The sequence below is a fragment of the Mytilus galloprovincialis genome, chromosome 1 (genome assembly GCF_965363235.1).
Source record: "Mytilus galloprovincialis chromosome 1, xbMytGall1.hap1.1, whole genome shotgun sequence".
Classification (NCBI taxonomy): Eukaryota; Metazoa; Mollusca; class Bivalvia; order Mytilida; family Mytilidae; genus Mytilus; species Mytilus galloprovincialis.
Genome location: NC_134838.1, coordinates 107,386,818 through 107,400,984, shown reverse-complemented (window position 1 = coordinate 107,400,984; position 14,167 = coordinate 107,386,818). Strand labels below are relative to the sequence as shown.

At 31.9% G+C, this 14,167-nt stretch overlaps 1 protein-coding gene across 4 annotated transcripts in view; it reads right to left on the bottom strand.

Annotated features, from left to right (window-relative positions):
* The window catches only part of LOC143049657 (laminin subunit alpha-2-like), a 117,068-nt gene that overhangs the window by 64,642 nt on the left and 38,259 nt on the right, over window positions 1-14,167 (bottom strand). For all 4 annotated transcript variants that reach the window (XM_076223306.1, XM_076223296.1, XM_076223314.1 and 1 more), the window contains exons 3-5: window positions 11,191-11,433; window positions 10,275-10,334; window positions 9,188-9,310 (exon numbers count right to left, since the gene is read on the bottom strand). In XM_076223306.1, the coding sequence (XP_076079421.1) occupies window positions 9,188-9,310; window positions 10,275-10,334; window positions 11,191-11,433 (426 nt within the window). The remainder of the gene's footprint in view (window positions 1-9,187; window positions 9,311-10,274; window positions 10,335-11,190; window positions 11,434-14,167) is intronic.

Here is a 14,167-nt window from a genome sequence, read left to right as displayed (position 1 = left end):
CAAATCCACAGTTGACCAGGCGTAACTAAGGAGGGACAACCATTTTGAAATGATTGAATCAACAAATGTTCAATTACTACTATATAATCCAAAATAAAACAAGACCAATGTCAACTGTAACAAACAGCTTAATCAATTAGTTTTCCTTGTTTGAATTATTAAACATTTGCCATTGTTGGGGCCTTTTTCAATAAGCTATGGGCTTTCCTTATTGTTTAAGGTCGTACAGTGACCTATAGTTGTTAATTTCTGTTTCATTTGGTATCTTGTGAAGAGATGTCTCATTGGCAATGCTACGGTATCTTGTGAAGAGATGTCTCATTGGCAATGATATGGTATCTTGTGAAGAGATGTCTCATTGGCAATGATACGATATCTTGTGAAGAGATGTCTCATTGGCAATGCTACGGTATCTTGTGAAGAGATGTCTCATTGGCAATGATACGATATCTTGTGAAGAGATGTCTCATTGGCAATGCTACGGTATCTTGTGAAGAGATGTCTCATTGGCAATGCTACGGTATCTTGTGAAGAGATGTCTCATTGGCAATGATACGGTATCTTGTGAAGAGATGTCTCATTGGCAATGCTACGGTATCTTGTGAAGAGATGTCTCATTGGCAATGCTACGGTATCTTGTGAAGAGATGTCTCATTGGCAATGCTACGGTATCTTGTGAAGAGATGTCTCAATGGCAATGCTACGGTATCTTGTGAAGAGATGTCTCATTGGCAATGATACCACATCTTCTTTTTTTATATTTCCAGCATGGGAAACCATTCTATTTAAAAAAATGTGCAGTTCAAGTGTAAGGATATGCTGCACATTATTTCTATCTGCCATGTGAAATGTGGTTTCTGACTGGATAGAAAAAAGTAAAACTGACCTATGCTAGTAAACCTTTCTGGTCAGATTCATTTACTACTAAATAAGGAAAAGTGACAGTTTTACATGCTTAGATACAACAGAGGTCTAAATCCTACTTCTTTCCTGAGGGAAATAATAAGTCATAAATATTCTAACATGATTCTATAAGTATAAACATTTATTTTACACAATAACACCATCGTACAATTTGTTTTCTCTCATAATTTGTTCTTAATGATCTATTTTAGTAATAAATCATGTACCTTTAATATATTAATTTTTCATAACCTAAAAATGATTACAGTATACTAGAGAAAATGTGATATTATGAATGAGTTCCATCATAAATGTCATCAGCGGTATATATATTATAACATCACCTAATAATACCATAGTCATACAGTATGACATTTCATAATAGGTAAACAGCAAGAGAGTGTCATATTACTTTTAGTAAGTAATAAATAATAGATGAAATGTTTTTTTCATTAAGATGGAGTCTACAATTTGAGAAACTGATCATTTAAAATGATCCACATAAAGACTGTTGCTTAAAACTATGGTTTATTTTTTTAGTGGTATGAGTGTTTCTTAAAACAGGGTGGCTTTTTCATGCCCTACTGGTTAGAACAGGGTCCCTTTTTCATGTCCTGCTGGTTAGAACAGGGTCTTTTTTAGACAAAGTATTTGTCTAGAACAGGATCACTTAATTAACGGTTTAATACAGTCTAGAAACCAGGTCTAGAACAGCATCTATTTATACGGTTTAGAACTGGATACATTTTCTGAGCGTGTCTAGAACAGGGTGTGTTTTTCAATATTTCTGTTTAGAACAGGGTATGTTTTTCAATGTTTTCTGGTTAGAACAGGGTATGATTTGGCAAGTGCTGTCAGCACAGTTATACCTGAAAGGATAGTCAGAAACCCCCCCGGTGTAATATCAACAAATCATAGAACACCACAACCGGTTGCATATGAAAAATGAAAGAGAGTTGAAAATCAAAGAGTTGAAAGCTCTGAGGAAAAATGCGCCACTGTCTCTAATATTGGGATATTTTTTATACAAGTCTTGATTTTCACATACCGTAATTAGTTTAACAATGCAACATGTCTCGCAATCATATAATTGATATTCTTATGTGTGTGTGTGTGTGAAGTGAAGATGACAACTGGCTGGTTTTTTTTTTAAGACAAATGAAAAGGTCAAGACTACCTGAATTGTACAAATAAATACTGTAGAAAGGCTTGTATATTTCTCACTGGTACATAGTCTGAACCCCTTTCTCCCCACAAAATTTTAGGTAAATAATCTTTTTGTTATTGTTATCAAAGGTCTAATGAAACTCAGGTAATTTCAAAGAATTCTAGTCAAAGCGGCACCTGGTTAAATTGGCACCCGGTATAGTCAAATCAGCACCTGGTTAAATCGACACCTGATATAGTCAATTCGTCACCCATGTTAAATATATATTTTTAACAGTATTTTAAGCAAAAAGAATAATCAAAGAGCTGAAGAGCTCTGAGGGAAAGACGGCCATTGTTTAAATTTTTAGGGGGGTATCTTTTGATAGTCTACATACAAAGAATGCGCAAAAGAACAGCTAGAACATATAGAAAGGCTAACAATAATGAAACTAATTGTTGTTTATTGTTATTTCATTTCCTTAGTCAAGAATTCATCATAGAGACAATTTGGACCAATGAGATCTGCACCTTCTAAATCAAAACATTTGATTAAAGTTGGGAGTTAATTATCTAAAATTCAATTGAATTTAACAACTACTACAATATATTTTAGAATTTTAATTATGTACAACTGAATGGCAGGCTAAGACCATTCTCAATTTTTTGTGAAAGTATTCTCAAGAAAGTGAGGACTGAAAAATCAGTTTTAATTTTCCATTGATAAAGTTCCCAGTTACAACTCTCATCACAGGGATACATGTACTTATAAAATCAACTATGATTGATATAAGCTGTGTGAAGTTTGTTTCCAGATCCCACATTTTGATATATCTGTAAAATTCATGAATAAATAGCTTTAAACTACAAAAAGCAATATTTAAAAAAAAAAATGAAAAAAATAATGACCACTACAATAATTATGTTGGTACGCAAAATTATTTTTTAATTGATGACTACTTATCATATATATATACTTAATGTGACATTTTTAGTGTTCAGATACATTAACTTTCATTTTAGTGGGTAATTACTCATCAATTGAGGTGCTCCTTAATTGGAGAAAGATTCTAAAAATATAACTTTACAGAAAGAATGAAAACTGCAGTTACTCTCCCCAATCTCAATAGGTATAAACTACAAAAAGCAACATTTAATTTTTTTAATTTTTTTTTTAATCATTTCAATAATTATGTTGGTACACAAAATTTTTTTTATATAGAAGACTACTTATCATATACTAAATGTCACATTTTAAATGTTCAGAAACATTCACTTTGATTTTAGTGTATAATTACTCATCAATGGAGGTGCTCCTGAATTGGAGGAAGATTTTAAAAACAGAACTTTACAGAAACAATGAAAACTGTCGTTTCTCTCCCCAATCTCATGTATCCCCATTGACATTGTTTACCGCGAAAGTTGACCTACAAATTATCTGATTATAGCCTCAGATTAAAGCATTGCATGTTGGTGTGTGAATGATCTACACTACAGCAAACATGATACATCATTAGGTTTACATTTAACAAATACGGATTTTAAATTAGTATACAAATACTGTGAATGATTTTTATAATGAATAAAGGATATCCCTGTGTGGCATTCCAACAATGACGTCACTAGGTTAGATATATTTAGAATATTTCGTAATACTGATTTTTCCGGACTGTAAAAGAAACGTATATAGTGTAAGGGAAAGCTCAATATACGATAATTTCACGAGAACAGAAGGGAAATGTGTAAAAAATGTATTTAAAGTCAATCTGTTCTCCTTGTCATCAATTTCAGTATGACATTTTGAGGGGGTTTCCAAACTATCAAAACAAAATGATTGACGTGAGGGAATGATACTCTGGCCAACCCCATTAGGGAATTGACGGCTTGAAGCCGTCTTTCCCCAAAAATAAGAAAGGGGTTGCCAGAATTTTGTTCAGTATTTAAACAAAAAGAGTTTATTACCTATAAGGTAGGGATTGTCCAAAAATATTAACTTTCACATTTTTGGGGGGGGTTCATGTACATTTTGTATATATTTATTTTTCTCAACTAAATGTGTATTTTTAATCATATATATGAGGTATTGGATATTCTTTATGCATTTTTTAACCAGTTGAGCATTTTACAGGATTGTTGGTTTAATGCTGTATAAACTTTCCTGAAAAGAAAACACCTTAAATTTGCTAATTATTTGGCATGAAAGTTTGATTTATTGAAAGGGACTCATAGTTTTCCATTTTATTTTTCTAATTGTCTCATTGTTAAGGTGGTACCAAACACCTTTACAAAAAGTAATTTGGCTCGTTTAATTTTCATGAAATTTTGACAAAGTATTTACTTTGACCCTTTGACAAAAATATGAAAGTTTCAAAGCTTTTGAACCAACCGTTTTATCAGAAAAAATATACTGGTTGTATAGCAATTTGACAAACAGTAATTTTGATCATTGAGAAGCTAAATATTGCCTAAACAACGCAGCGTAATTAAAACATTTAGCTGATTTTACAAAGTTATCTCCCTGTAGTGTCAGGTACCACCTTAAAACAACAGCTTGGGTAATAACCCGAATAATTCAGTCCTTATATTTCGCTTAATATATTAACGCCTGAATGCATAGACAATGACAAATCTTCAATCAACCATTCGGAATTAGCTCGGGATTTACCTATCTCGATAAAATTGAGCTAATTGCTGATTGGTCACCTCTTCTACAGGGCACCAATCAAAATTCAGGATTCGTGAAGAGTTTTTATCATGTATGGAATTCAGGCCCTCGCAAGTAGGAGAGATCGATTACGGGGAGGGACTGAATTATTCGGGTTATTTGGGTAAGGGCTTGTTTACCTTTATACACAACAGCATATTAACTATGTACTTGGTAAAAGTTATTAATCAATTGAATAGAGAATATCATAACAAATATAATTGGATGCCGAACTGACTCCAAATAGGTGCCGATTTGACTAGATGCTGATTTAACCAGGTGCCGATTTGACTTGTACATTTCAAATCCTCTGCGATCGTTTGCGGTATTTTCTTGAGAAAACCTGTTTTCCATCATCAAACAAAAGTAGAAACTGCTTAAAAATGATCCTAGATCACTTCATGATTCAGGGGTTTCATTATCTTTCATGTTGACCGGTACATTCCTATTTGTAGGTGGTACTTTACAATGTATTCAATGAACATCTTATATAAAAATTCCTGAATTCAGGCGGTACTTATCAGTAGCATAGGAGGGTAAAAGTACCGGGTACAGCCTCCTAATGAATGGCCTGATGATTGTTAAAATAAGTTTAATTCACTTAAAAAATCAATTTTGAAACATGCGATGTTTAAACAGGAAGTTTAAAAAGCATGTGTAAAAGAAGAAATTAACTGGGTGAGAGTCGAAATCCGTACATGACAGATATCACTATAATATGACTTTGAAAGTAAAACAGTTCCATCCTCTTGTAAAACAGTCTTTATTATACCTATCACATTAATGTTTGAAGGGTCTTAAGCTTATACAAACCATATAAGTCGGTATGAAACACCAAAACAGAATGAACAATAACCGATTACATTTTGTAGTTTACAAATTCTAAGCTGGTTTACGGTTGTCTTTTTTACTATGTTTGGATCGTTTCAATCTAGCAGATCTTGATCTTGATCCTGATAGGTTTAGGTACGGTGATACATCCAAGGATATTAATACACCGTGCATGTGTCAAGTAATTTACTTAAGTGGGGCCCCCTTACAATTTCGCTAAATGTTTTAGCTGGTTCTTCTGCAGTCTGAATTTTGGTGAAAATATCCGGTGGTAGTAGGTTACAGTCTTTAATCGTATTTGGTATGAAGCTGTATTTTAGTGTGTCGGTTTTCATTTGAAGTCTGAGGAAATGTTGACTATGCATGTTCTTTGTTGTCCTTGATGGTTTTTTCAGTTGCTCAGATACCAGTTTATTTCAAATGCATTGAAAAGAAACGAGAAATTTGTAATGAAAGGTTTAGTTTTTATATTAATCAGTTTTAATTTAATATTAAATAGAAATTACTTATTAATATGGATGAGTTAAAATTATTAGTTTAAAAAATGATGAGAGCGCCCTCTCCAATATCAATGATGGCGGAACGTAAACAAACACCTCGCCACGAAATTGAACTTGTTCTCTTGCTTATTGTACTCTATAGTCCGCACCCCCTCTGGAAGGTACAATTTTGGAGAATAAAACCGCGGACTATACAAGCCTTTCTATGGACAGGTCAACATTTTTGTTGTAAATAAAATAAAGTATGTAAACTGATTCCCTTCCGACTACAACACTTTGTTCGAGTGTAGCGGAATACAAGCAGATACCAGTTAGTTTGTAAAATAGTAAATATGAAACTGAGTGCGGTAGGTGGAGGCAATAATCAACTTCCTGTTGTTCTGGTCAATGGTATTGGAACAATGCTGCTGAAGCGTCATTTTCCAAAAAATACCTTTAATTTGACAGTTTTAGAATATTAATCCTACATTTCATTGCAGTACATTTCTGAATCATAAACATAATTATATCTTGGGTGTTTCAAAGCACCATTAGTTTTTTTTTATTTGGGGTTTCTATAGAATATTTTGGAATCTTGTGGCTACATGATTACTAAAGATTGTATAGAGGAAAAAGGGATGTAAATTTGATTGGTTAACTTTCAGTGATGTTTATTTTCCTATAAGAGATGAAACATTATGTGAAATTTTGTCTATAGTACTGGACATGATACATCTTTACTCGTGCAAAGTACTTCATTATTATAAACAAAGATAAATTCTGACAATTTTTTTTGAAATGCGCAAATTAAACAATGACTAATAGGAGACAAGAGTGCACACGCTGAAATGTCTCGCCTTCTATACTAATCATTGATATTATGTTGATAGTCCTAAGTATAAAGCTAAGCTTTATTACAACTGTCACATAAACTTAACATTAACCAAGATAACTAAACAAAGACCAATGAACCTTGAAAAAGAGGTCCAGGTCAGATGAACCATGCCAGGCAGACAGGTACAGCTAACAATGCTTCTATACAACATATATAGTTGACACATTACTTATAGTTTAAGAAAAATAGACCAAAACACAAAAACTTAACACTGTGCAATGAACCGTGAAAATGAGGTCACGGTTAAATAAAACCTGCTCGACTGACATAAAGATCATAAAATATTTCCATACACCAAATATAGTTGACCTATGGCATATAGCATTAGATAAAAAGACTAAAACTCAAAAACTTAACTTTGACCACTGAACCATGAAAATGAGGTCAAGGTCACATGACATCTGCCCGCTAGACATGTACACTTAACAATCATTCCATACAACAAATATAGTAGACCTATTGCATATGGTATGAGAAAAACAGACCAAAACACAAAAATTTAACTATAACCACTGAACCATGAAAATGAGGTCAAGGTCAGATGACACCTGCCAGTTGGACATGTACACCTTACAGTCCTTCCATACACCGAATATACTAGCCCTATTGCTTATAGTATCTGAGATATGGACTTGACCACCAAAACTTAACCTTGTTCACTGATCCATGAAATGAGGTCGAGGTCAAGTGAAAACTGTCTGACAGACACGAGGACCTTGCAAGGTACGCACATATCAAATATAGTTATCCTATTACTTATAATAAGAGAGAATTCAACATTACAAAAAATTTGAACTTTTTTTTCAAGTGGTCACTGAACCATGAAAATGAGGTCAAGGACATTGGACATGTGACTGACGGAAACTTCGTAACATGAAGCATCTATATACAAAGTATGAAGCATCCAGGTCTTCCACCTTCTAAAATATAAAGCTTTTAAGAAGTGAGCTAACGTCGCCGCCGTAGCCGCCGTAGCCGCCGGATCACTATCCCTATGTCGAGCTTTCTGCAACAAAAGTTGCAGGCTCGACAAAAACCAATGGTGGTATTACACCTTAAGAGGACTGAAATTTATAAAAAGATTTTACACAAAATTATATATTCTACAAATTTTGCATTTATTTATGTAATCATCACCGTTTTGAGGCTTAAAAAATATTCAATAAAGATCAAGAAATAAAACACTCATTTTGCTTAATGTCTTGCTGCTGTCATAAAATTTTAGTTTACAGTTTGCACTATCAGCCTCAAGTCTGATGCCCCAGGTTAGTAAAACTATATTCAGTTCAGACTAGACTCATTGGCACTCACACCACATCTTCCTATATCTAGTAAGTATTCAAAAAATTTTGTAAGAAAAATATCACAATATTGGTCTTCAGGATAGTAGTTGGAAAAGATGTTGGTACAGACAAGTGTATATATTATAGATTTTAAGAAAATGGCATGACTTTAATTGTAAAATCTGGGACAAGATAACCCAAAATGACAAATATGTTTTCTGCATCAATAAATCTCTACAATTGTGCACTTTAAAGAACCTGAAAATAATGAGGTTATGTAACAAATGATAAATATCTATCCTTATACTATGACATGTTATCACAAAACTTTACAACATGTTTTATGTCATAATACACAAAGTAGGTCTATTCTTGACCCCAGAATAAAATTTCTCCACCCTCTTTTCACTGGGTTTTAAATTATCTTTTGAAAATGTTTACAAAGATTTCTTTAGAACAGATAAACTTTCAAATATAGGGATGCATGTCAGTTTAGTGGCACATATAGAATTACAAAAAGTGGGGCACATAATAGAAAATGTTTACAATTTCTCTTCCATACTAAGTTGGCATTTGTCTGATATGATCAACTGTGGATTCATTATAATTAGTTCGATTCAAATTTTCGTGGATCTCTTGGGTACGGGTGAACCACGAATCTAAATATTCAACGAATTGCAAATTTTCGTTTAGGTTGTATGCAGACTTGGGCAAAACCATGAAATTGAATGTCCATAAAAATACAAGTTTTCATCCATCCCTGAAAATTTGTACCCCCAGGAATAAATCGATCCCCAGTAGTCCATGTATCCTCTAAATCTACTAACTTAATGAAACAGATAGTTGTACATCTTCCTAACTAAAGATATTTTAAAATATTCAAAATTCTCTGCATGTATTTTTACTTGCAAGTAGTAACTAGAAGTTCCTGAAATAAAATACCAACCCTTTCTGTAACTGATGGATCTATATATTTGGTACTGAAATAATGTCTAAGAGTCATCAGATCAGCATTCAATGTACGAATCTTCTCAAATCTTAATCTAACATATCTCGCTGAGGTAAATTCCTACAATTATAAAATGTTTTATTTCATTAAAATTTATCTGTAATTTCAACATATGCAAGACCAATACTCAGTCTGACCCTGTGTTGCTGCATGAAATCAACTGAGGTAACATGTTAACTAAAGCTTAACTGAGCATTTCCTTTGGTTGTTACCAAGAAAACTTTGATATAAAGTTTCCTTGTACAATGAGAGATGTAAAATATCATACTTTGGCAAACAGAAGGTGGATCATACAGGAGATGTAAAAATTGACTGTCATTTAGTGAGAACTTTGTAACATTTCATGGTCGTTCTCCAAATCAAAGTGCATGCACAACAAGTTTACTTTTCTACATCACATCTACTATTCCAGGTTTTGCAGTTTTAAAACATCCATGTTAGGAACAAAGATTATTATAAATGTCAATTTGTGTGATGTACAATGATAATCATCTTTATTTGGATGAATGAATTTTGCATGTCCGTATCGTATCTGTAAAAACAAGCCAATTCTTCAGTTGGCGTTTTCTGGGAAGTTCCACAGAGGTATCATTATAAAATCAACTGAAGATTATAATGCTAACTCAGAGACCAAATTATGTCTGCACATATTTCTATGTTCAAAGTTCCCAAAAGCAACTACTAGTAAATAATTTGCAATGTCTATGGAAAATTTAAATGAGTTATTTTAATAAACCCAATTAAGGTAATAGCGTTTTAGCATTTTTTACACACATGAGGATGTTGTATTACTTCTTTCAAAGGTGTTCAATACTGTAAACCATAACAAAATAATTTGGTTTCCTTCTCCTTTTTCTGTTGAAAGCAACATCAAGTTGGTAAATTGAACTTGCTTCCTGTAGGTCTTGATCTCAAAAATTTAAAAGTAGTAATCAGGTACTGCCTATAGATCATCCAGTAAGTTATCAGAAGAATGTGTTTCTAGGCATATAATATTCTATTCAAAATTTTCGAACAAACTTACCAATAATTTAGAACTTGGTTTATTTACACCAGGCCTTCCATTGACTAGGGAAACAAAAATCTGAAATATAAATAGATAATCAGACTCTGTTTCTTTATCCATAACTAAAGATATATTTTTTTATTAAATTCTAGAAAAACAATGTCACTGTGAAGATTTATTTAATCAGACACTGTTCTTACAAGGCAATGAAATCACTGAAATATTTTAATAAGTAATTTGACTGAAAATCAGTTAAGTTTCCAAGCAAGCATAGTTGGCCTTAATTATAATGCTTCTGTTTATCAAATACTAGTATAATCATATGCATATATAAACCTTGCCAGGTCATATGTAATTTATTGTTAATTCTGGCATACATTCCTTACAGCCATTACCTTAACCCAATAAACTCAGACCCTCCCCTGATCTATCGTTCTCATAAATGCAAGGTCCTGAACTCTTAGCTCCATAAAAATATGTTATGATCTTAAATTTTGATTACTGCTCTTTGGACAAGAAAGCCAATCAGCTGTAAGTGTTATGTTAATGTGATAGGGGGATCCATGGCTTATTTTGAATGATTGATTGATAATTTTTCATTGACTACATCTAGACCTTCAGGCATTAATGTAGCTATTGTAGACCAATGGAATAAATGTTTTATAATGATAGAATAATTTTGGTTGATAACATTATCACTAATGACGAAAACCATCAAAATATTGCTGTTAGGTGTGATTTCTTCAGCTGCTTGAATGACCAGTAATTGTTTTACTGAAAAACGACAATAATACATCTGTTCTTTTAATATTTGGTTATTTCAAGGAATATCTTTGCATATCGAACCAACACCTTTTTTTTCATTCACAATAAAAAAGATATCTTAACTGCTTTGAGAAAGAAGCAGCTCATTATAACTACAAAATCTTCTTACCTCCCCATTTTCTAATGGATTTATTTTGGAGTATCTAGTGGTACATATGACTTGGTCATCTGTGAGGTAGTTAGGTATACCATAAGTATCTGGTAATCCATATTTCCTGAGACAATCTAACCGTGTAATCCCAAAATACTGCCAAGGTGTAAAGTTTTCACCATCTACAGATTTTTCAAGAACCCAGTTGCCTGGACGAGGGGCATTAGCTGCTTTTACTATCACATATGCTACTTGATAGACCTGAAAAATACAAGCAAATCTTAAAAATCATTTGTATCTGGCATATCTAAACATGCAACACTTTTAAATTAGTAGAATGGTTTTACCACCTGTTTGGAGAAGTCTAAGGATGACCATAATTATATACTCCACACATGGCCGACAATGATTACTTAGTTATGCCCCTAATTCAAGATCAATGTGCTTATTTCTTCTTGGCCTTAATGCAGGATGATATCCATTTATATCAAAAGGTTATCAAAATAAACAATTCATTCATAGAAACAGTTTACCTCATATCTCATTTCGATCCATTGAAATTGATATCAGTTGCTACCAATGAATCCGATTTTAAACCAAAATCCATAGGTATCTATATATATATTCTAATAAACATATTTTAGGTTCTTCTGCCATATCAAAAGTAACTGTACATTATCAATAAATCAATGTGGGAAAACCAAAGGTTGCATATGGAATTGTCCAATGTTGTCAATTTTCAAATACCAAGTACATATCAAACAAGTGCAACATGTTTCAATTAATATGTCTAGGAAATAAAGATATAATCAGTTTTTCACTAATGATATTTTACTTATAAAAACAATTCTCTCTTATATTACATAAGTTTTTCATTCATTAAATTAAATTTATAAAAACCATAAAATTGAAATAATTGTAAATCATTTGATTAGAAATGTAAATTTCTGTGAATTATAGGTTTGATCAAGCAATAGCACTGAAAAGCACTAGTTTTTATGTCACTAAGAGTCATGGATGACTTTAACTTGTCAAATTTAAATTCTATTTGTCAAATAAATCAAAAGAAAAAAGAAATAAATTAAAATCAAATGCATAATTATAAGTGTCATTTCCCACCCAAACTGCTTTAATGTCTTTGTTTCTGAAGTTAAATATAAATTGAAATATCCCATAACTTAATGGCATGATATTTAAATGGCAAAATGTTATATGATTTCATGTTTTGCTTTCAAACTTAGTTTTCTCAAGCAAAAGTTAAAATGAAAACACATAAAAATAAGAAAAGCTATTAAAAGATTTAATGAAGAAAAATCCCCTGAATCTTTAATGTACACACTTAGATGCACACCTGTTTTATAACTCTAAGAAGTATTTTAATTATATAATAGGTTAAGTACTTTGAGTATAGTTATTCCAGATTTGAAGTTTTACTTTTATAAACAGGAGGTATGGATATTAACAGTCATACCTGATTTTGTGGTTACCTTTAACAAACTTATAGTCTATTTCTTAATTCATTTACCTGCAACCCTGGCAGTCATTCATAGATGTGTGCTTACTATCGACAAAACATTTGAGGTTAAAAATCTCAATGAAACCATTATAGAAAGGTAAATAAGCATTTGTGGGTGTCAAAACTCAATCACAGTGCAGTTTTTTTACAAAGGACTGAATTCCTGTATTTTATTATTCAACTTTAAATTAGATGTCAATTTTGTGGCATTCTGTTAGACACAAAGGTAGAATTACTTTCAGTTAAGTACTGGTATGCTATTTTGTGTCAAAATGTTAAATACCATTTAAAGTCAATTTTAGCTTTATCATGCTAAAATATGATAAATGCCCACAAGGAACCAAACTTCACTTTTTTGCACTAGCAAAAAGAAAACACATACAATGTTATGAAATATATTAAATATGTTCTATTAACAAAATATCATTAGAAATAATTGGATTTCACAAAATTTTAGGACTGAAATTTTGGGAACATCTTTATCAGTTTTAGAGATTTAATACTAGAAATCATCTAGAAATCATATGACGAGGGCTTTTATGTCAGCTGTACAATACAGATTTCACTACATGGTGTTTATGAAGGCAACTATTTTTGATATGACTTATGCTAAATAGTTTTGTCTATGTAACAGTAAATTTATGCCAATTATATATATAGCCTATCCACTTTGATGCCTAATTGAGAAATAAAATTTGTTATTACAATAATACTTGTCATGTCAAACTATCCCCTGTTTTGAGGAATTTCTAAGATAGGTAAAAAAAAGTTATTTTATTTCAAGTGGCAAAGTAAAAAAAAAAGACCTATCAATGTAAAACTATCTTTCCTAACTAAATAAATATTTTTTATCATTGGAATGCTGTAGAGAAATGTAGATTAAATCCCCTTACTTTATAAGTGGGGGTTCAAGACAGAAAATCTTTGTATGGGGCTATTTACAACACAATAATGACAGACAAAACATCAACTATCAGTAGTTAAATATTAACAAGAGGATCAACTGATTGTAGTATCATCACTATTTTATTACTCTTCAGTCTACTATCAGTTTCAATGATAATCTTAATAGTCTGTAAACATTGTAAAAATTCTTATAACTTTTACATAGGCATTAGAAATACTTCTTCATTCTTGAATAGTATGTGGCAGTTACTGAGTTAGTTTTCATGTGTCTTGGAAGCTACAAATCCAAATCTTTGAACTTAATAGGATTGTGAACTCTATTTAAACAGATTTCTTTTTTTTTTGTATTGAGCATAACATACATTGTGACAAAGCATCTTCTGCTATGGAACTTAACTGACCCACTTTAAACTTGGAAAAAGTAATGTATGGAAGTTCCTTAATAAACCACTGTATATTGTCATATAGATGTCTTTTGGTGTTTTTTTTTGTCGATGGTTTGCTGTTTAACTACCATATAACTCGTATCTTAAACTTTGTTTATTCCTCTTTATGGAAAATGTGTCAATTTAA